Source organism: Anopheles funestus, chromosome 2RL (genome assembly GCF_943734845.2).
Source record: "Anopheles funestus chromosome 2RL, idAnoFuneDA-416_04, whole genome shotgun sequence".
Taxonomy (NCBI): domain Eukaryota; kingdom Metazoa; phylum Arthropoda; class Insecta; order Diptera; family Culicidae; genus Anopheles; species Anopheles funestus.
Window position 1 is genome coordinate 60,269,054 of NC_064598.1, and position 23,087 is coordinate 60,292,140.

General features: G+C 39.7%; 3 protein-coding genes across 3 annotated transcripts; 2 read left to right on the plus strand and 1 right to left on the minus strand.

Annotated features, from left to right (window-relative positions):
- The first annotated feature begins 1,413 nt into the window (after positions 1 to 1,413).
- LOC125762630 (uncharacterized) lies at positions 1,414 to 3,911 on the plus strand. The gene is made up of 2 exons (XM_049424964.1): positions 1,414 to 1,543; positions 1,652 to 3,911. Exon 2 carries the CDS (start codon positions 1,682 to 1,684, stop codon positions 2,732 to 2,734), a length of 1,053 nt encoding a protein of 350 aa, XP_049280921.1. The 5' UTR covers positions 1,414 to 1,543; positions 1,652 to 1,681; the 3' UTR covers positions 2,735 to 3,911.
- Positions 3,912 to 4,164: 253 nt separating this feature from the next.
- LOC125762608 (unconventional myosin ID) lies at positions 4,165 to 17,117 on the plus strand. The gene is made up of 9 exons (XM_049424915.1): positions 4,165 to 4,282; positions 4,371 to 4,737; positions 11,272 to 11,574; positions 13,250 to 13,469; positions 13,657 to 13,882; positions 14,004 to 14,467; positions 14,550 to 15,944; positions 16,015 to 16,172; positions 16,242 to 17,117. Exons 2-9 carry the CDS (start codon positions 4,643 to 4,645, stop codon positions 16,459 to 16,461), a joined length of 3,081 nt encoding a protein of 1,026 aa, XP_049280872.1. The 5' UTR covers positions 4,165 to 4,282; positions 4,371 to 4,642; the 3' UTR covers positions 16,462 to 17,117.
- A 92-nt stretch (positions 17,118 to 17,209) lies between these two features.
- Positions 17,210 to 17,921, minus strand: LOC125762644 (deoxyuridine 5'-triphosphate nucleotidohydrolase). Its single transcript, XM_049424985.1, has 2 exons — positions 17,686 to 17,921; positions 17,210 to 17,617 (listed from the first exon to the last, which is right to left on the minus strand). The coding sequence occupies exons 1-2, from the start codon at positions 17,916 to 17,918 to the stop codon at positions 17,278 to 17,280; spliced, it is 573 nt and encodes a 190-aa protein (XP_049280942.1). The 5' UTR covers positions 17,919 to 17,921; the 3' UTR covers positions 17,210 to 17,277.
- Between the last annotated feature and the right edge of the window lie 5,166 nt (positions 17,922 to 23,087).

Sequence of the window (23,087 nt, forward strand, 5' to 3'; positions counted from 1 at the left end):
AGTTTTTTAAAGTATTTTTCTTGTCATACTGTAAACATCATCGTTTTGTAAACTGTCATCGGATTGTGGAAATAATCCATTTTCAACCTTGGATTAGTTTATAGTCAAAGCCAATTCCATTGATCCACTTCATCCATCATCTGCAGCTGCCAACATCTTTGCAGAGTGGTTAAAACTGAATCCTAAATTAAGTGGGAGTGATGATTGATATTTAATGATTTTTTTTGGTTTCGATTTCGAGATGAAGAACAGTTTTAAGACGTTATTAAGCTAGCTATTAAATAATGTTTAATAAAACTGGTTCAATATGCATTATGTATTTCATTATAAATTACTATTAAACTATGATACGTAAAGATTTCAGCTTGCTGGCCAGTTTCTTAATATGGTTATTCCTTACTCTTATTTAGCGTACAGACTTACTTACTAGGTCATAATAGTCTTAGTTTGCTAGGAAGCTTTTACAGATTAAATTTAAACCTGACATACGATGTTCCGAACGCAAATTCGCAAATTAAATTCAACAATTTTACTATTTTTACATTTTAGAAAAGAATTTTTCATGTAAAATTTGTCATTCCATATTTTTGGTACGCACAAGAATCTTGAAGTATTTTTTTAATAAAATAGCATTTTTTTAAATAAAATGTTTCTACATTTTATTCCCTTTCTATTAGCATCAATTGCCATTTTTAGATAATTTGAAACACTTTTGCTTATGGTAATCCTTACTTGATATAACAAAAAATAAAATAGTATAGGGGTTTGATTTTCCTGTTGTAAATTGTAAAAAAAATCTTACTAAAATAAGAAAGTAATTGAAACCGTATTCAATTTGAGCCTTAAAATATGTTAGCTTAAAACAGCTTAGAAAACCACGAAAATAAATTAAAGTGATTGATACTTTTTTTTTGTTATGTTCTAATTTTAAAACATTTTTCAGAATAAAAAAAATAGCTCTAATCGGATTATCCATAATCGTGTGTCATACTGTTTATGTATTTATTTACGAACGAAAAACGGAAAACATGAAAATAAACGAATTTATAAAAACATTATCAAAGACAGCTATGCTGTGAACATCAATAAAATTCTTGGAAAACGTTCGTACGCGCTACGAAAATGGCTGACGAAAATGAGTTAAAAGAGCTTATAAATCAAGCGATAACATGTGAACATCCACATGTTTACGGTACAGTGAATTTAAATCGTCTTCGTGAAGTTTTATGTCTCTTGGTATCGGTGCGAAAACCGTGTGAAGGGTCTTTCATTGGGAAGAATCAATCGCTTGATGAAGAAAACGTACCGTTTGAGGAAATTGTCCGAGAAGTTTCGAAAGAAGAGGTAACCTGCAATTCATTGCAGGATGTTAGCAATACACTATCAAGCCCAGCTCTAAATGAACTCAGAACTAAATGAAAATGAAGTGGATGACCAAATTATTACAACGTGTCCTTCGCCGTCAACGGAAGACGTGGAACAATTGTGTACACTGTTATCCTTACAAAATGTTTCGTTAGAACTTGAAGAGGTTCGACGAAAGGTAAAATAATTAACATTTCGAATCGAAGGATATGCATTTCGGAATCCTCATGTTACATCTTAGTACTACTGCACGTGGCATTGGATGCTTACTCTGTTTTTCTTCAAGGTTAATGAAATCAACGAACGTATTTGTACAATGGAATTAAACCAGCCTCCTGCAAAATGGCAGTGTACGTGCAATTGTGGTGTAATAGAAAACGATGCAAGCTCATCAAAGAGTAATGCATCCCACGCAGATGGAATATTTCATTCAAAACCATCTTCTCAAACTAATGTGAGCGAATTGATCTTTGATGTTGAACGGGATGAGCCATTGAACGTTAGCGATGACTTACAAACGACGTGTGAAGTAGTACCATCCGAAGCTGCTCAAGGAAATTCGATCTCTAAGTCTGCTTCAGTTCAGTCGGCTTTGTCAGCTTCGAAGGACTTTAAAAACAATAAACCGGCACCCACAGATGTTATTGTGTCTGTGGAGCACGATAATGGAGGTGTAGGTGGTCAGCACGTGGATGAAGAATCGGCACTCCCAGTATTATCACACAACACGGAACTAAAGGAGAAGATGGAAGATGCAATGGTGGAAGAGAGAGTTTTTCCCAAATTTGATGAACTTATGGCCACTGTGGATGGGTTGGTGGAGCGGGAAAAAATGTTTTTCGAACGTCTTAATACCATTGAAAAACTGATGTCTACCTACATAGACGAGTTGTACTCCCGCCTCCAGGACGAAAAATGTGTTCCACCTGCGGGGGGTTTTGATGATATGAACCTTGTCCAAAATTTGCAGCAAGAATCTTCTAAACCAAATGTGGCTCATCAGAGAATCATCGACACAGAAAACTTACTGGAGACAAACATTCGCTTTATAATTGAAGAATTACAAAACGAAATATGGTCCTTAAAAAAAGCTTTCAATCGTTTGAACATAGCTGCTGGCGGTATGACAGACGTGGAAACAAAAACTCATGTCCAGTGTATATCCTGTAACTGTGCTGTTGCTATGAACATACACGAGGAACGCATTCCCACACCGGTTCCCTTTCATGTGAGTCGCTGCACGAAACCAATGTTACGTCGGCAGCTGGATTGGTTGAAGAAGGAGATGAAATATTCAGGAGTTGCACCGGTAAGCATGCAGCCCTATTATCAGCTGCTAAAGAAAAACAAATTGTTATCACCGAAGTAAAAGCGTACAAAGCACAAAGTAGAAGTAGAATGTGAAAAATTAAATCGATTTTTCGATCGTTCTGAGACGATCGTTTTGAGAAACTCTATTTAGCTTTACTTTCTAAGAAACATTGGGATCATACAACTAACTAAAACCGTACAAAAAACCGTAAAACCGTACAAAACGTAACGCTGACAGATTCGCTGGGAACGCTGGTCTCCCTTATATTACTTAAAATTTATCACAAAAATTCAAATAAGGTTTGTGTTTGGTTAATAACCCCTAGAATCGGAATAAAATTACCAAGAATTAAGGATACTGCCGTGTACATTGTAAGAGCCCTACGATGCTGATAACTTTTAACAGATGTCTAATACCCTTGTGGGTGAACCGGTAGTAGGTCCTGCGGCTCGAGGAGAGTTTAATCAGTAGGTGTTATCAGAGTATAGTGCTACCTGCTACCTGGAACGACCTCTCCTTCTGAAAGGTGGGTCCCTATAAAGGCTCCTCGATTGAAAAAAGTTTTTTTTTGCTCGGTTAGAACGCAGGTCGTATCAAGAGTTATTTTACCACGTAACAGAATAGTCAGTCCATGCTACGGGGAGACGGGGTGGGGCCGGCGCCGTTTATCACATAGATCACTGGACCGCCGCCAATTAAAAAAAAAATAAATTAAAAAAAAATGCCAATAATCAAAATTCTATTGTCCCTGGCTACGTTTCTCGTCCCATTGGATTCAAAACGTTCTTCAGTCCATATCGATGCTTTGTGAGTTCTTGCTCTAAATAACTGTGTGATCTGTGTTAAATTGGACCCAACACCCTCATAGCCTATTGAAACTTTTCACAGTCGTGAGGTTGAAATATTTCATTGATTAGTCAGCAACGCAATAAACATGACTCAATAGAAACGAAATGTTTTTAAATTAATTGAACTTTTCACTTTTTCGGTCGAAGGTACAGTACGATTCGGCAAATGTGCAGACAGTGGACATGCAATTGCGCTTTCGACCTTTTTTCTACATCCTTTGAAATTGTTACTTGGGTATCGAGATAATTTGACGTTTTCGGCCTAAAGATGACAGACAGCAGTTGTACAAATGTCGTGAGTCAAAGGTATATTCCGAAAAGGGTGAAAATAATTGTCGATGGGAATATCGATCATATTTCTGTGCTATTTTTTCATGGAATAAGTGTTTCCATGCAATTATATCTCAAAAATATATGTTTAATAGTAGGTAAACACTAAAGTTATACATTTGAAAGGTATTTACATTTAAAAAGAGATTCGTAGCTTTTTCCGAGCTTTACGTTTCCGAAATGTTTCGTTCGTTAACGTTTCTCACTTCGTGCGTAATAAGCCGTTCAGTTGTATTGTAGCAGCACAGGTGGGGGGAATTACTCACTTTATCAGTTAATCTTTTTTTTTTACTCAGAAGTGACGCTGTTAATCTAGTTATGCGTACGCTATTTTGTTGCTTTTTGTCGTCTGCTGTGCGTTCGCTGTGCCAGTGATGAGTTGGACAATAACGCCGCGCGGTTTGATGCTGTCCCCGCGTCAGCATTGGTAGGCATCGGAATTCGCGTCATTTGTGTTACTGTCGGTGCATTAATTAATTGTTCGAACGCAAAATTTCACCCGTTTCATTGTTTAGCGGCTTTTGTTCTGTGTTGTTACAGTGAGATAGAACGATCCCGAGTGTAGTTACTCTGCGACAGGCTGTTTTTTTGGCTTTGTTTGTACAGAGGAAGTGATATTGGAAAGTGACGATTGTGCAAAACGGAAGGACGGCATAACCGAGCAGCATAGTTGTTGTTTTCATTCAGTTTTGGTTCCATCAAAATATCAGTTACCGGAGTGTTGTAGCAACAGTGAGGCGCAGCATAAAACGTTGTGATACATTTCAGTGAAATAAACGAACGCAGGATGGCGCATCATCAAGGGCAGGAGGTTGGCGTACAAGATTTTGTACTGCTAGACTCGGTAACGCAAGAAAATTTCATGGATAACCTCAAGCGAAGGTGAGTGTAATAAAAATAAAACACGTCTCCTACCACCGCGATGGATGGTTGTGTTCGAATAGTGTGTGATGTATAAAAAAATGGAAAAAGTAACATTTCTGAACGTTTCTAAATATATTCTCGATCTTTAGCGTGCAGCATTTTGCACCACCACCCACAATTCAATGGAATTATAACTCTTTCATTCAGGTGTTACTTGTGGTTCTTGCTGTAGACTTTGAGAGGTGTTTAGTCTAAGAATTATTTTATCACTACCGCCCTTTGTATTTCCAAAATGTATCAGGATTACTTTGATCTATTATGAAATTACTTGACTGCATTCTGAATCAAATCAAATATTTGATTCGGTTGGAGTTGCCTACTTCGATTGCATATTTTTCAAAAAACAGTGGTAAAAGAGAGAAGAACAAGCAAATGATGCAGTTGATATTTAATTACTGTACCTATTTTGCGTTGAAATTGAAACGATTGTTTTGAATTTCTTGTTTATTTTTTTAAGTTTATACTTCAATTAAGAAATAATTCCCCCAAAAACATGATAAAACGATTTACTGCAACTGCAATACAGCGATGATGGATGATTACTTATTGCATGTGTCATCTTTTAGCGGGCGCATGACTAACAAACTTGCCATATTTGCATATGGCGTGGAGGATTTCCAGTAACGCTGTTTAAAAAACCGCGCATTAGTCATCGATTAGTGCAACCGGAGGATCACGTCATCGTCGCACATTAAAGGCCGATCGAATAGATGCGTGTCGTGCCCGATACGTGTCCTAGACCTGGAGATTAAAAGTATTTTTTCCCGTTCTTGGAAAAAAATCCCTTGCCAACCAGACCACACACGAGTGTTCGATAAGCATTCGTTTGCTTGGGCTTTGGTAACTTTGACCCTTTTCCCTTCCCGCCCTCCCTGTTCTAACAACCATAGGGTAGATCGAAAGGGGTGATAAGTGTAGTACGAATACTTGAAGTTATCTTTTGGCCTTCGAATTGGCAAAGAGGTTTCAGTTAGGAGCAAACATCGATCGAAGTGAAGAAATGCCAGAGATAAATAAAAAAAATAGGCCAGTTCTGGACGTTCCCTTCCGTTTAACAGCTGTTAAGCATTCCAACAATGTGTGAATCATGGATATAAATTCGACAACACACAATCAGATGTTTTCCCCGAACAGACACTTGCGGTTGTGTACATTTGTTTTTATTTTTCTTTCTACTCACACGCATTATATACGCGCTCCACGCGTTGTGGAAGGCTGCGCCCGTTTGAAGAACACAAGTAAACGCGCGGAATCTATCATCGGCGTACAGCGATGGTATCGCACACCCTGAACCGACCGGGAGTTGCAGTTTGTTGAAGCACGTTGAATGTGTGTTATGGCAAAACAATAAAAAAATATAACACACAAACCCAATGAGTGGATGGGATGATGGTGTACAACCAAAGACCGTACAAAGGCAAGAAAACGTGCGGTACTTGAAGTTATTGCAGGATGTTTACCCTTTCAATCGGTGCCGGTGCCACAGTATCTTTTCAGCAAACCGATTACACTTTATCATGGTGCCCGTTTTACCAGCAAGATAGACACATGGCAAGCAAAACTCTTCTTTGTTTATTCGAACGGTCCCGAAGCTCACCAACTTAAAGCTAACGGTGGTTAAGACGTTGTGGGTTGGTAAACTGGAAGCAAAAAAAAGCGAATACAATTACCCCCCGAGAGGAACAATTTGTTCAAGTTGTTATGTCTCACAGCATATCGGAATAATGATTAGGTTTATGAAAATGACATAAATCCCCAATTCGGATGTGACTCTAACGCAAAAACATAAAAACATTAGTAAATAATTCACCTAGCCCAGTGGTCGGCAAATTTTTCACAGCAAAGAGTCAAATAGTCTAAAACTATGGTGTCACTTAACACATGTTACTTAATATTATTTATGAACAACAAAAAAGTTATACTTATTATCTGTTTATTCGATTTTTCGATTATTCGAGTTTATTCCAGTATACCTATAAACCTATTCTCATACCTAACAATTGTTCAGCGAAAATTTCATACAACACTAACACCGCGACACGAGAATTTTATATATTAGATAAACACATTAAAATCAACCTTCTTGTATTATTAATGGCCGGTGGTGTATATGTTAAACGACGCCAGTTCCACACGATAGGATCTGGTTTCAAATCCCTTCTGGACCGTGTTCTCCCATAGCAAGGATTTCACTATCCGGTTGTGTGGTATAACAAGTCTAGTAAGCCAGAAATGGCCGGCGTGACGTTCATGACGTGACGGTATTTCATGTCCCTCTATCAGTCATACCAGAATTCTTGTTCTGTTTGGCAGATTCGATTTGGCTAGTTGGGGTATTCTGTACATCTATTCCAATACATGCATTCTATTTTGACTCATGTATGTATGTATCAAACAATTCATATCAACTCATTCATGTACGCTAAATATTTGTACTCGCCTCGCCGTAAACATAAGGGATGTTTTTTATGACTTTGAAGAAAGTCGTGAAACGAGTTGACTTTGTATAATCACTTATTCACTTTGAATTAATTCACTAAAAATATTGTTTTATGCTCATCTCTAGTCCTTCAAATGCAACTTCATTTTGTGGTAAATTTTCAGGCTAACATGGGATTGTCGAAAAACCATAAATAATGGCGCACCGCATTGCTTTGATAACCACTGACCTAGCCATACAATCCAAACGAACTTAAAAATGATATTAAACAAGACGATTCAAGGCATAAATAGAATTTTTATACAACTTTCTAAATTCCTGTTCCTGAAGTGGGTTGCTAAATCGAAAAACATTCAACGGTTGCGTGGTCATCAGGACGAATCTTATCACCTTCGGCAACCACAGATTACACGTATGATTAGGCAATTGTTTTACACAATGTGGGGAATTTGTTTGGTGTAAAGACACTGTTTTTTTGTTGTTTTTCTTACAATCGTGATTATGATACGGTTTATGATTGATTGGAACGAACCGGCGATTGTGCGTTTGAACATCATTTGCTTTAAACTTTTCGTTGGGCACTTCTTTCTCGTAGCGTAGCTCCTCGCTTCAATGGCACAAGGGCAACCGATCATCAAGGCCCCTGTGTAAGGCCTGACGGCTATGATGGTTACGATGATGTCAGCTGCCGACGCGTACAGTGGATGACGCCCCACGACGACACACGAGGGTGCTGTAAAGCTGCAGCTCCATTCCATCTTTCTTGTCCACATACCCGTCGTCCAAATCTGGCCTTCTTAAGATTGTGTGCCACTGTCGTGGTAAGAAGACAACGAACGGCACACGGCTTTCATCATATATGGGCCGAGTGACCCCCAATCGGTTTGTCTCTGCGACTGGTACACCGTGTTGGGCCCAGTATGCTGTAGGGAAGCGATTCATATTTTGCTTTGTGCGCTCGTATTAGTGAATTGTTGTTGAGGGTCTTTCGCCGAAAAGATGTTGCATTGAGTTTGTAACCGCGTACGGACCTTCCACTGGCACGCGCAAATAATCGTGCGGACACATACATGAGTAATGGGGTGAATGGCGAACTCATACTACAAATCTCTAGACCCAAGAACACATACAACAAATTGAATCAGTGTAACTCTGTTTCTTTGGTTCGCAAAGGATATCCTGGCCCTAGCGATAGCTGTTAAGTTGTATTTTGAGATTTTTTGCTTTTTCTTGTATAAATTTTTCCATTATTATTTCTTTTTTGCTTTATTTATTACTGTACTTTCCATCAAGGCAATTTCTCAATCGATGTTCTTCTGATGCACAACAAAATGCTGTAATATATAGTACATTGTTTATTATGCATTTTATACTTTTATAGTAAACGTAGTATTTTAAAGTTAATTTCTTCTTCGACAGTTGTCTGCATATTTTCATAATTTGATGGTTCTATTCATCGGTGAGCATGGGAGCTATGCTTCAATAAAATAAAAAAAACTTATAGGCAATTCCACATAATGAATTAGTGTAAAAAAAACATTTTTAAAATATTACCTTCTATGTAAATGTAACTTTCACGGAATGTGATCATTGATTTCACTGATATGTGTTCTGATGGTATGTTCGTGAGGGTTTTAATTTAAACGTATTCCTTTTTTATCGTACACCTTCTCATTTAGGTTCGATTGATGGAGAATTGATTATTCTATGAAATGATGTTACGAACGAGCCACGATATTGTAAAGCTGTATTTAAACTGATAACGTGACAGTTTATCGGTTGTTTTACGATGTGGGCCACATAAACAGTGCCTGCACGTATAGAAATGATATCAGTATACGTGGGGATAGAATTTTTGAATGGGTGTGGTTCGTAAAAGCTTCCATATCAAGTTTCTTTTAGTTTTTGTTCCCAAGTAACTGTTGGATGTATTCAACATTTTAGGCAAACAATAGTAGAATAGTTCGAATTCGAATAATTCGAATTCGCTTTTATTCTCTTAGTTACATTGCGGCTAGTGTTTTATAAATATTAATTACCCTGACGTACAAATGTCGCACACTAAAAAGTGCGCAAAACTATCGTCATTAATAAACATAAGATTAGTTTGTATTAGAATGGTTTTAAAACTCTTCGAATCATCAGATTCACTTCAACGGAAATGAATAATAATGAATGTGAATGTTAACAAATTCAAAGTTTGTGACATTTCATCAACAAATAACTATCTCTCTTCTTGGCTTTAACGACCTTACAGGTCACGCCGGCCATTTCTGGCTTACTAGACTTATTTTTACCACGTAGCCGGATAGTCAGTCCTTGCTACGGGGGACAGTCCGGATGGGATTTGAACCCGGTCCTGCAAATAACAAATAAGCATCATTCATAAAACATGATTGATATAGATAATTATAATCGTAGTTTATTATTGATGGAATATCGTATTGTGATTGCATTCATCCAATCATGAATATCCAGGCGACCAGAGAGACGTAGAAAACATTTTATTTTACAAACCATTAGAAATATCGAATTAATTTCTTAATTTGTTTAAGGGGAATTGTATAGTAGTGATGGGTTCTCGGAATCGCACCCACGGCTCCGAACCGCTTCCGAGCATAGCAACTCCGGCTCCGGTTAAAACCACGATTCCGCCCTGAGCCGCCCGGAGCCGTCCGGAGCCGCCTATTCGGTAGCCGGAGCCGTCGGAATCGTCGGAATCGTCGGAATCGTCGGAATCGTCGGAATCGTCGGAGCCGTCCGGAGCCGTCCGGAACCGTCCGGAACCGTCCGGAGCCGCCTAGTCGGCAGCCGGAGCCGTCGGAATCGTCGGAGCCCTCCGGAATCGTCCGCAGCTGTCCGGAACCTTCCTACAACTCTTGATAATTTGATGTAAACTTTAGTTTTTGTTTGCGAAAATTTCAAATACCTATATTCATCATAAATTATTTTTTAGTTGTATTTGAACATAGGATTGGAAATTAAGTTTTAAGTCGTGTGAAACCGGGGCTGTTTATCACGTACATCACCATTGTACAGTATGAAAATAATCAAATGAATAGTAAGGTCTCAAAACCCATAGATATTGACCTTTTTCGCATTTTCAGCGAAATCACAATAAAATTTATAAATACATAAACAAAATTAAAGCACTGTTCCAAATTAGTATATCATTAATATCAACCATTAGGAGGTGTGCTAATATAAAACATAAATTAAAATAGAGGAACTTGCAATTCATAAAAGCCTTGTTTTTAAACTTATGTGTTAGTTTAAAGCTGTATCATAAAGGTAAAAAGAAAACGAAGATCAAATTGGATTATACAAAATATTTTAAACAATAATAAATTAAATTCTAAAGCTCTAGCTCTTTACCTACATTTTCACTGGCATTTCCTTATGAACGGCCGAGTATACTGGCAGATTATCTGACCATGGATAGGTCAAACAGAGCGAAGCTTTCATCGTAAAAGGTTGCGCAATGTGCCAAGCAGCCAACAAGCACACATTGCATTGCGCCATAAAACAACACAAACCGCAGTCTGTTTGTAATTTTTAATTAGCATCAACTGGTTCCGTTTTCCACGGCACTCGGCTGCGCGCACCGAAGCAGTCGAAACCTTCCGGGCAGCGTTAGTTTGTAATATCATCTTTCAGCTTGCATAAGCCATAATTGATAACAATTTAACGAAAGTGCGATGGAAAATGTGCGGGTCCCGGAGAAAAGAGAAAGGTCAAATTTATGCATTGTTGATGAGCTAGACGAAATTTTTAAACCGTCGAGCTTTGGCCTCTTCCCTCCCGGCGAATGACGTCACGCGTAAAAGGGAGTTAAAATGTTTCGCGTGCCGTTGATGGTCAACCGACACGGTCGATTGGGCGGTACAATTTACGGCGTGCCACACCGACAGCTTCCTTAAATGAGTGATTGGCTAAAAAATTAGGAAGGTTTTACTTTTTATCTGTTATGTATCGCTAGCATCAAAAGCCCCCGTCCTCATCAGCAATATTGTTTTACTTACTTCTTTCTTTCCTTCCTTCCCATTTCTTAGGTTTCAAGCCGGCAAAATTTACACATACATCGGTGAGGTTTGCATTTCGGTGAATCCGTACCGCGAGATGAACATCTACGGGCCGGAATACGTCAACCGGTACAAGGGGCGGGAGCTGTTTGAAAATGCGCCCCACATCTTTGCGATTGCTGATGCCGCATATCGGGTGCTGAAGCAACGTAACAACGATACCTGCATCATGATTTCGGGCGAATCGGGCGCTGGCAAGACCGAGGCGTCCAAAATCATTATGAAGTACATAGCGGCCGTCACGAACCAGGGTAAACAGGGCGAGATTGAACGGTAAGCCTTGGGTTGGAATCGGCAGCATTCTTGATAGCAATTTTAGGCATTGGGAAAATGTTTACCATTTTCTTTTTTTCGTTTAGTTCGCAACCATCATTAGTTCGCATTCTGTTGTTTCACAAATCGAGTATAAATAGGAGACTGTAATTGTTCAAATTTCGCTGTTTGAAATGCCAAAAAATTGCCAACTTTTTTTTAGATACATGTATTTTGTAAATTAAATTGATGGGTCGAATGACCAAATACTCTAAATTGCTGAACCATTTAGGTATTTTCCTACTGGAGAAGCGTGTGATCCCTGCGATAGTAAACAAATTAATTAGTAGATTTTAGAATTTATCCCTACCGTCTTCAGAGGTTTCCAATTCCTTTAAGACATTCTTATTGATGGATAATTAATAACTTTTAACAGCCCAATAAATGTCTCTTCAATAATGTTGGTAGTCATGTATCTTCGGGCTGGGTTTAACTGGATTCAACCAGTTTCAGAAAGATTTAATCCAATTTTGATTGCTAATTAAGTTATTATACGCAAGGATTGCAAGATTTCTCGAAGGAAAGCCATATCATTATTTCCATCACGGGATCGTGCAAAAGGCGATTAATTTATAGAGAAGGAAATGTTTTAGCTTATGCGACAGTTTTGCAGGGATTATCTAAAAGCTAGGGAGTTGCTGTATCCGTTGCGATTTGCTATAAAATGTTCATGCGTTCAAAGTTTAAATTCCGTTCTATGAATGTTTCATTCGATAGAAAATCAGTTCATTTTTTTTTTGTAACACAAGCATAGTTACTTACTTTGCACCACAGGTTTCTTGATAACAGGAAACTATAAATAATATGAACAGTTGACTAAACATAAAATTTAATAACGATCATGTGAAAGGTCCGTCCATAGTCAACCAATTAGATTTGATGTGTTTGTTGTTTTTTTGTAAACCTGTATAACTCTTCCGTGTAGTGTGTAGTAGGACACTAATTGGCCTGAAAAAATTCTTACTGAACAGTGTTTTTCCTCGCTTTGCCTTGTTGATGAGAACTTTTAGTATTGGCCCGTCACTGAACGAAGTTTTACCCGGGATAATTTTCGCATCAAAATTCAAGTAGATGGTTTTAAAAACTTCTTGGTCAATAAGGTCAACTTTGCGATAACCAGCAAGGAATATTTCGATCGAGATGGGAAAGTTGGCAATCATACGAGTGTAGAACTTTCGATACTTTCAATGTTTTACACTTGAAAGAATCACAACTTGTCTTTTAGAGAGTTTTTCACCATTGATGCGTGAAGAAATTTAGATTACATCGAAACAAGAACAGACTTTAAACATTCATTGCAGGCGTGTTGAAATGTAAAACAAAGCCATTTCATGACAGGATTTCACAATTCGCTCATTCGCCGATAGCTGGGTATTTTCCCACTACGAGCGCTTAGTGCCGTGAAATTTAATTACATTTATTCAACGAATCTGAAATTAAATATTTGTTATTGTTTGCCATGGTATTGGTATGTTAGCGTCCGAACATGAATACAGAGGAATTTTTCCACTTCAAAATCCTCTGACCGGAGAGGTGTGATGAAAAAAAATAATCAATAGGCTTTTAGGTAAAATTATCACCAGCATTAGCATTTTAATATCTTACATTCCTTCCTTGATTGATTCCTTGATTACAGCGTAAAGAACGTGCTCATCAAAAGTAATGCAATTTTGGAGTGCTTTGGCAATGCGAAAACTAACCGCAACGACAACAGCAGTCGATTTGGCAAATACATGGACATCGAGTTCGATTACAAAGGGGATCCGGTCGGTGGCATAATTACCAACTATTTGCTGGAAAAGTCCCGCGTCATACAGCAGCAGATTGGTGAACGCAACTTTCATTGCTTCTACCAGGTAAGAGCAATCAATTGACAGGATTTTTGTGGTTTTCGGACTTAGCACATATTTGTCGTTGAATGCAATATCACTTTTTTTCAGAACGAAATTTGACCATTCAAAATTTTCCGGATGGTGACCCAACCATTTATCTGACCATTTATCTGTTTGTCATTACATTAATTATTCTCATTATATTATGCAGCTTTTACGCGGTGGCTCTAATAACGAGCTTCAGCAGTATAATCTTGTAAGAGATCCGGGTGCATATCATTACACGAATCAAGGAAGCACAGAGGTTTTGTCGGAAAAATCGGATTACCGAGCAACGACCGGTGGTCTGCAAGCTCTTGGATTTAGTGCGGATGAGATTTCCATGGTATGGCGTACGGTAGCGGCAATTCTACATTTGGGAAATATTGAATTTCAAAGTAAGTATGACGACGTACCAACAAATCAATGATGTAGTTCCCATGAATTCGAGATAATGCGAATAGAGCATGAACATTGTGTGCAGTAAACAATGATGTTTGTCCTCTTTTATAATTGCAGTGAAGGATGAGAAAATAACCATAACCAACGGGAAAACACTGGCCCAAGTTGCTCAACTCCTGCAGGTGACTGCGGAAGAAATGCGTACCGCTTTAACAGAACGAGTGATTGCAGCGCGAGGAGAAATTATGACAAAGAGCCACGACACAAAGCAAGCAGAGTATGGTCGGGATGCGTTGGCAAAAGCGATATACGATCGTATGTTTACCTGGATCATACAACGCATCAATAAAGCTATTCTCGTCCCAGGAAGTACTACACAGAAACGCTACAACAAGGTGATTGGCGTGCTGGACATTTATGGGTTTGAGATTTTCGACCGTAACAGTTTCGAACAGTTTTGCATTAACTATTGTAATGAAAAGCTGCAACAGCTCTTCATCGAGCTCGTATTAAAACAGGAACAGGAAGAATATAACCGTGAGGGTATTGAATGGACCAATATTGAGTATTTCAACAATCAGGTAAGCCCTATTCGGTGCAATTACATGGTAAACTCTAGAAGAGGAAGCATTAGCAAACTGAGTTTGTATTTTCACATTGCAGATAATTTGTGCCTTGGTAGAGCAAGCCGATAAGGGCGTTATTGCGATCATGAACGAAGCGTGCTTGAATGTGGGCAAAATAACAGACGAAATGCTGTTGGGTGACATGGACAAAAAATTGTCCCATCATCCTCACTACAGCAGCCGTCAACTGAAGCCAATGGACAAGGAGCTGCGTCACAAGGAAGACTTTCGTATCACGCATTATGCCGGCGACGTAATTTATTCCATCAGCGGGTTCATCGAGAAGAACCGTGACACATTGTTCCAAGATTTCAAGCGCCTGTTGTACGGTTCGCACGACAAACTGATCAGCTCGATGTGGCCCGAAGGTGCGCAGGACATTTCGAAAACCACGAAGCGGCCCCTAACCGCAGGAACGCTGTTCCAAAAATCGATGGCCGAGTTGGTGGCGACACTTTTGCGAAAGGAACCACTGTATGTTCGATGCGTTAAGCCGAACGACATCAAAAGCCCGACCGTGTTTGACGATGTCCGCGTGGAGCATCAGGTGCGATACTTGGGGCTGTTGGAGAACGTTCGTGTACGGCGTGCCGGCTTTGTGCACCGTCAACGGTATGACAAATTTTTGCTACGGTACAAGATGATTTCACAGTACACCTGGCCAAACTTCCGCGGCGGTAACGATCGGGACGGCGTGAAAGTGCTGATGAACGAGAAAAACTTTAGCCACGATGTGCGGTTTGGAAAGACGAAGATCTTCATCCGTTCGCCGCAAACGCTGTTTGCGCTCGAGCAGCAACGGAACGACATGATACCGCACATTGTGACGCTTTTGCAGAAGCAGGTACGTGGTTGGATCGCGCGCCAGAAGTATAAGAAAATGAAGGCGGCGCTCGTCATCATGCGTCATTATCGAAAGTACAAGCTGAAGAGCTACGTGCAGGATTTGGCCGTCCGGTTTCGTAATGCACGCACGTTACGCGACTACGGCAAGGGCATACAGTGGCCACAGCCTCCGCTTGTCGGTCGGCAAGCGGAACGGCACTTGCGGATGCTGTTCTCCCGCTGGCGTGCGGCTATGATCCTGCGCAAATACCCACGTGAAGAGTGGCCCCAGCTAAGGTTACAGATAATTGCTGCCAGTGCGTTCCGCAAGCGGAGAAAATTCTGGGGACATGATCGCCGGTGGCTCGGCAACTATTTGTCAATCGTGGCAGAAAACAGTAATTATTCGTCGTACAATGCGAGTGTGCGTAACATCAAGAATACGGATCACTTTGATACGATTGTGTTTTCGGCGTTTGTGAAAAAGTTTAACAAATGCAACAAATCGGCTGATCGCGCGATCATTGTGACGGATGGCGCTATTTACAAACTGGACGGGGCTAAGAACAAATTCCGGAACATGAAACGCACGGTTCCGATTAGAGAGGTAAGTTTTGAAATAAAGGCAAAGCATGGTAACGCGATGGTTTGATAATGTTGTTGCGTTTTGTCTCTAGATCACATCAATCAGTGTCAGTCCTGGACGCGATCAACTTGCAGTATTCCATTCGCATCATAATAACGACCTGATCGTGTCGCTGCAAGGAGAACACCAACCCTTGAAGGAGGATCGTATCGGAGAGCTGGTGGCACATGTCGTTAGGCGATACTTTGCGTGAGTGAAACATTATTTGATCCCTAGAGATACATTTTTAACACTCACTCAATTATTGTCGTGTTTTAGTATCTGCCAGCAAGATCTACCAGTGAATGTGGCATCCACGTTTCCTTTACGTCTGGGAAATAAATCACGTTCGTTAAACATCGAGGCCGCCGTCGGTCAAGATTTGCCGGAATTTTCACACGCCGGTACCTTCATCGTTTTTAAGGTTCCTCCAGCATACGCCAGTCCGTTGGAATCGACGGAAACATCAGCACCTAACACGTTACCACAACGATACTAGATCAAATAAGTAACAACACTGGACAAGCAGAAGTGCCATTATTAGCGAAGTGAGGACGATACAGCTTCCTCCCAAGTATTGACAAAAAAATGCACGCATTTCGTAAAAGTGTATTCCACATTGACTTACGCGCAGATGGAAAAGCGGATTCAACTGAATGTGATAAGGGAGTTTTGTACGTTGTTACCGTCTTTGATTTTTATCAATGGAACATTAAGCAGCATTATGGTGAATTATACATTCACAATTCAACGGCCAACACAAAATTGCTGTTGGCGAAGACTATTTTTTGCGGCACCATCTTTATGTTTTTATATACCTAGTTTTGAATTTTATTGTTTTGATAATTAGGATTAACATGTTCTTAAAGAATGCTTAGGAAGCTGTAAGTCGTTTATGATTTTCTTGCTGTACTTATTAAGCCAATAAGGCTGCACATACCCGGTCGGTGCAATTTTTTTTATCGCGGACTGCAAATGCTGCAATTTGTGCCTTTAACGATATTTCCACTAGCAGGAATGGCAATTACAATGTAGTATTAATCGTTTCTATTCTTAATGCAGCAAATATATCAGTATTGGGGATTGATGCTGACTGGTAAAATGTTTTACACGATCCAACGCTGAATAAAGAATGTCGCGGCTTTCAACATTTAATTCAATGAGTAAGTGTATTGATACGACTGATTCATCCGATTAGCGCATCCCAAATACAATAATTCGGATTTATAAAATTTATTTCAATGGAATTGGCTTTTTTCTTATTTTATTAACAAATGGAAATGTGGAATGAAAAGAAAAAATATTTTAATCCGGTTTAATTCGTACCGGTAGATCCAAAACCTCCTGCACCTCGTTCTGTGTCCGTAAGCGTCGGAAGCTCTTCCAAATCTGGATACGCTATTTTCTCGCAAATGAACTGTGCGATACGATCACCTTTCTTGACTTCGAAGTCTACTTCCGAGTGATTGAACAGCACTACACCGACGTTACCGCGGTAGTCCTCATCAACGACGCCGGCTCCCACATCGATGAAATTCTTCACAGCCAACCCAGAACGAGGAGCAACTCGGCCATAGCAACCTTCCGGCACATGAACCTGAATATCGGTCATCACAAGCTGCTTGCCACGACTGGGCACGGTATAATCATATGCACTGAAATGTAACAACATGTAGTCTAGATTAGTGTCGGGTTGCAGCGATAGAAGTGAAGCAAACATTACCTTCGCAGGTCATAACCGGCTGCTTTGGCAGAACCTTTCGTCGGTGCAAAAGCATATTCGGATAATTTTGCGAACTTTAGCACACACTTTTGCTCAGGCATTGTTAAATTAAATTGTGTATCGCGTATGGTAATCGATGCGGTTCGAAGGCAAACGAATAGCGTATGATTTTTGGCGCGAAAAATGTTAACCTGTTTGACAAGCACCTTACACAAAGTCACTGGCCCGGTCATCGTGTGAGAAAGAAAACACGAATTCATAAAAACTATTTTGAGCGAAGTAAATTTTGTGTAATTGAAATTAGTTTTGGTATACAAAAACTAATTACGGCCTTTTGTTAAGAGTTCTTTTTTTAATATTTTTTTTACCGAAAATTACATTTTACTTTATCGAACGTTTTTGTCGGTGAGTTTTCCGCGCCTGCACATAGTGCGATGTGTGAAATGATTCAAGAAAAATGATGCTGGTGTATAAAATTCAAGCAAAAACCTTCTATTGAAAACTTTCAATCAATTCAAAAATATCGTTATTCGCTCGTACCAAAAACTGTGGAATAAAAATAATATTAAGAATAGTGGCGGATCTTCACTTCTGGGCCCCTAAGCGAAAATACAAATCCCTGTGAATTTATACACTTGCGAGTACGGCCGCTAAGTTCCCTTACCGTTAATCCCGCCATTGATGAAGGAGCGGATTTTTAATCTTCTCCATCCTGCGAAGGAATGTGCTAGGGATCCCTAGTAATTAATTTTCGTAGATCGACGTGGAGCCGAGCAAAAATATACTGGAATCTAGGTAGGTAGAAAAAATTAGGAAGATTCAACAAATTACCATACGTTCAAGAAGTTCAACAAAGCATAAACGACGGTCTTAAGTTCTAACTGTAATCGTAGCGGTTAGTGGATCGTAGACGACTCGAATTCGCAGATTCTGTGCAATTACTGGATTCGTCAATATGGTTTGAATCGCTTCAGGTCGAGTGTGAGACAAGTATGACAAAAAATGTATAGCATTCACTCCTTATATCCCCATCAGTTCATCAGCCATTGGGATTTAGCGTATTACACCTTAACGCTTAACATGATATTTTGAAGGTTCCTCTTCAGACCACGTCTTATTGATTCTACGTTTATTTTTTTCCACAATAAGCAATATTGTTTCATAATAACTTATCCATTACCTAAGTCCGTATAGTTTTCATCGCCAGCATAAGATTAACAAAAATCGATGAATAATAAAACATCGATCTACATTTCCGATTAATAAAATTGGCAGTCATTGGTTTATCATAAGAACTAAAAAAACAAATAATAATTAAGCGCTATCATATACAAAATTACACAAAAACGCATTGTATAATTACTTAAACTTAATGAGTAACTCTGCCATGTGCCTGGGCAACTTGGTCTGTGGAAGAAAATGCATATATTCGTGGTAGTGAATTGCCCTTTATACTTTAACAAGTTTTCAAATCATATTACGCAAGCGATAACATTATTTATTCGTTCACTGTCAATTATTAATACATACCAAGCTTATAAAAACTATGTGAATTGAGTTCACGAACAGTAACAATATAAAATATGAAAGAAGAATGAAATTGTAATAGAAAGACTTTACATACATATATGATAGGAATATGAAATATTGCTTTTAAACTTAAATTGAAATTTAGAAAAATATATAGCTAGATAGATTAAGTAGATACAGAAAACATCCCCTTTTACGATTGATGTTGAGACTGAATGAGATCCTATTGCATGAATTAAATTAACGCCCTACCTTTCCTCCAATAACTCATTTCTAATATTTTAGTTCACATGAAACATTTGAAATAAATTGTTTTGCCTGTGTTGCGAAGAATTCGATTCGCAGTGCATTAACACTTTCAGGATATCATAAAGAAACTTAATTAGGTCATTAAAACGGTGTCGCACAATGCAATGGTTCCGTAGAGATCCAATTCCTGCTGCATGTGTTATTAGCGCGACAAGTGTCGTACGTTGGCTCGAAAAGATCCTCAAAAATGTTTTTTTCTCATTTACGCTGAGATGATAGTATAATGAATCGCTCCACACAAAACATCACGTCACGGCCAACGGTCTCGCAGTATGGCATGGCTCTGTACGCCTTACCATAATCCGTTACCGGCGTACCGCAAAAGCGCAGCACAAGAAGGGATCAGTTCATCGGCACCTGCACCTGCGTCAAACGGTAGCCCTCATTGATTTCTTGAGCGGAACTAGAGACCTAACCCATCATCTCGCGCTAGGGGGTGTTACTTCCTTTCCGCTGCACCCACAGTCAATGCCGAAATGGTGGCGTTTTGTGGTGGCGAACGAAATTGCAATTGCAACACCATCGCTACCGCACACCATCCCTTTGCACAAGCGCAGCCTCCCACATTCCACCACTAGGGGATGGCCACGGTGCAGTGGGTCTCAAAATTAACATAGGAAATGTTCATGCTCTTGCTCGGCGCTCCAATCGGCCAGCCCTTCGGGAAGCGAACAGGGAGCCTATCGAAATCGAACGGCAAATGCTTACAGTCGGCGGAACTAGGCATGCGCTACTCGGCAGCGTAGGCTAATTAATTGAAGGGAAAGGGGAGCGTAATTTTCATGTTATAAAAATAATAAGCGAAACGGATGCAGTTGACCTGCGAAAAGATCAGTAGGCTCGCTTCGTGGTCCAACGAAACGGGTCCGCGGCAGGATGGCGCGTCCGGGCGGCGATGCTTCGCTGACTATATGAGCTCGTCGGTGTGGTGTGGTGCAAATTTCTCCACCCTTCGGGCCAACGCGCTTTTGGGGGGATGGATGGATGGCATTGGTTGGGTTGGGATTTGCAGCCCAGACCAGAGCAGCGCCCTTGCAAACAGAGCCCTTACACATAGTGATCGTTTCGATACGCTCCTTTGAATCCGTTCACTTCACCCAGCCCAAGGTGGTTGGGTAGGGAATGGCAAGGGCTTGGCGGTGGAATGCAGGGACGGTGCTGGATGAAGCCGAAGGTGAATATGAATGTTACAGATGCACCCGGTGGTGGGTAGGCGGATGGAAGGTGATCATGATGTGCATTCTGTTTTCCTTTCCACCAGGATTGCTCCCGAACTAGACTCGATGCCGTGGCTCGTGGCCATGTGGGGCATTTGTAAGAAGACGGGGAAAAAATGAGATCTTCCCAGTTTGCGGGTGTGGGTTTGCAGATGACTCCTGGCTTGTGGTGGAATATGTTTACTACACACCCTATCCCTATCGTTGCCTATTGCCTATCGTGTGCCGGTGCAGTCGTATGCAACGGAGCTTAATTAATAGAAGATAAGAATTATGAAGCGCGCATGTGGCTTATGCGAAACCGGTGGTTGATTTGCTGGGAGCAAAACGAAACTGTTAAGAACCGGATGCACGTGAGACACGAAAAGGCCTACGAGCATAGAACGTTCACTAGGTAATGAGCAAAAACAAAAATAAAAAAGGTTTAATGAAAAGGCTCAGGATCGCAAAAAAGCAAAAAGGTGAACGATCTCCTACGGTTCCGAAGATGAGCACCGTTTGATGGGTTGAGAGTAAAAGAAAAAATAAAACAAGGTGTTTAAAATTCTATTGCACTAAATATGCACAAGACGGAACTCAATCAGCCATTTACTCGTGGAAATCTTGGTTTATTTATGAGATGCTAGAACACAACGTACTGGCATGCCTAAACAAACAACGTAACAATCCGTACTGATCACTATGCTCGTCGTCGTAGGTACTTCATATTGCATTGCTATGTAATCATTATTTTGCTTGATTTTCTGCTCGAATGTTAAAAACTTGATGGGAAACTTGTACTAATTCACTATTTTATTGTCGTATTGGAAATTTTTCCCTGTTCTGCTATTTAATTCTTTACGATAGCACGAATCAAACGATCAAACATCGTTTACTGGTTTAATGTTTTGCTGATAAAACCAATTGGAAATTCTTAGTAATTTGAAGATCCTTATTTAAGCTATTTCGTTCCACTATATGTATGCATTGTATATGTGTGTAACATCTTTATATTTTATGATCTTCGTTGAAACTATACGAACAATTGCTGTAACTAAAAGATACTTTATTTATGAAATATAAACGTGATTCATTTTTAAATTTCGTAAAATAAATATTTTTTATCATCAAATTTGTTTCAACACCATTATTTTACAAAAAAAAAACCAAAGCATTTCTCATTTTGTGGCAATACAACCGGTAACGGTCATGCAGATCATTTCTAGCTTACTAGACTTATTTTTACCACGTAGCCGAATAGTCAGTCCTTGTTGCGGAGGGAAGGTCCGAATGGGATTTGTTACCCCGTGCTGTCGTGTGGAGCTGGTGACATTTAATATGTACACCGCCAGGCCTTCCCATCTTCGTTGTTGGTCCGTATATTGATTCTATTTTTTATCAGCAATACCTAACTCCTTGCTTCTAAACATTCCTACTGTTGACCAATCAATAACTAACGGCCATCATGATACTAGTGTCTGGTGGAACTGAAAGAAAATCACATACTATGAGTAACTCCCGTATGATCAAACACCAAATTCAAATTTTTGTTGTCAGCAACTGGACCGTCAGCTCCGAAAACGACCAGAATTGGTGTTTTGTTCGATCAGGAACACGCCAGGCCATACACGTCTATAATGACTCGCCGGAAATTGAAAGAGCATGGTTGAGAAGTCCAAATCTGGCCCCATCGCTGACTGTTTTTGTCTTAGATTGCAAAACTTTCTGAGTGGTAGGAAATAAGGATCAAGGGAAGGTTTTCGTAAAAAAGGAAACAGAATTCTATGACAACTTCATTATGAAGCCATGTTTAAAATGATAATAAATTATAAGAAAAATGCATAAAAAATCAAAACATATACCTGAAGTCATTAATTAACGGTAAAGACATCTTTTACCAACTTTTTTCCGGAACAAAACACACGACAGTTAAAATAACTTTAGTGAATACACTTAATTGTACTCTTACGTTGAAGTCAATTTTTGTGGAATTGAATTGGGGATTTTAATGTTGGCAGGAGTTGCGTTGACAAAAATGATGATCAATGTGATGTTTAATTATCAGGTCTGATTTAAAATGATTCCTCGTTGTTCTCATACAGCTAAAGTTAACGACGGCAGCGCAGTAGTTTCTGTAATGCTCTGGTTATGTTTGCAGTGCACTGTGCGCTTGCGATGCATTGCAGAGACGGTTCGATGAAGAGAGAGGTAGTTGCAAATGATTGTATACACCCGTGAGGTTAGTGCAGCAGTCTTCTTCGTTTGCTGTGTACGCATAGTACATCATTCGCCCGGCAGCACAAGGGACCACTGTACAGTGCTTATTAACAGTAAAGACGCCGAAGATAAATCGTAGGGCGAATGAAT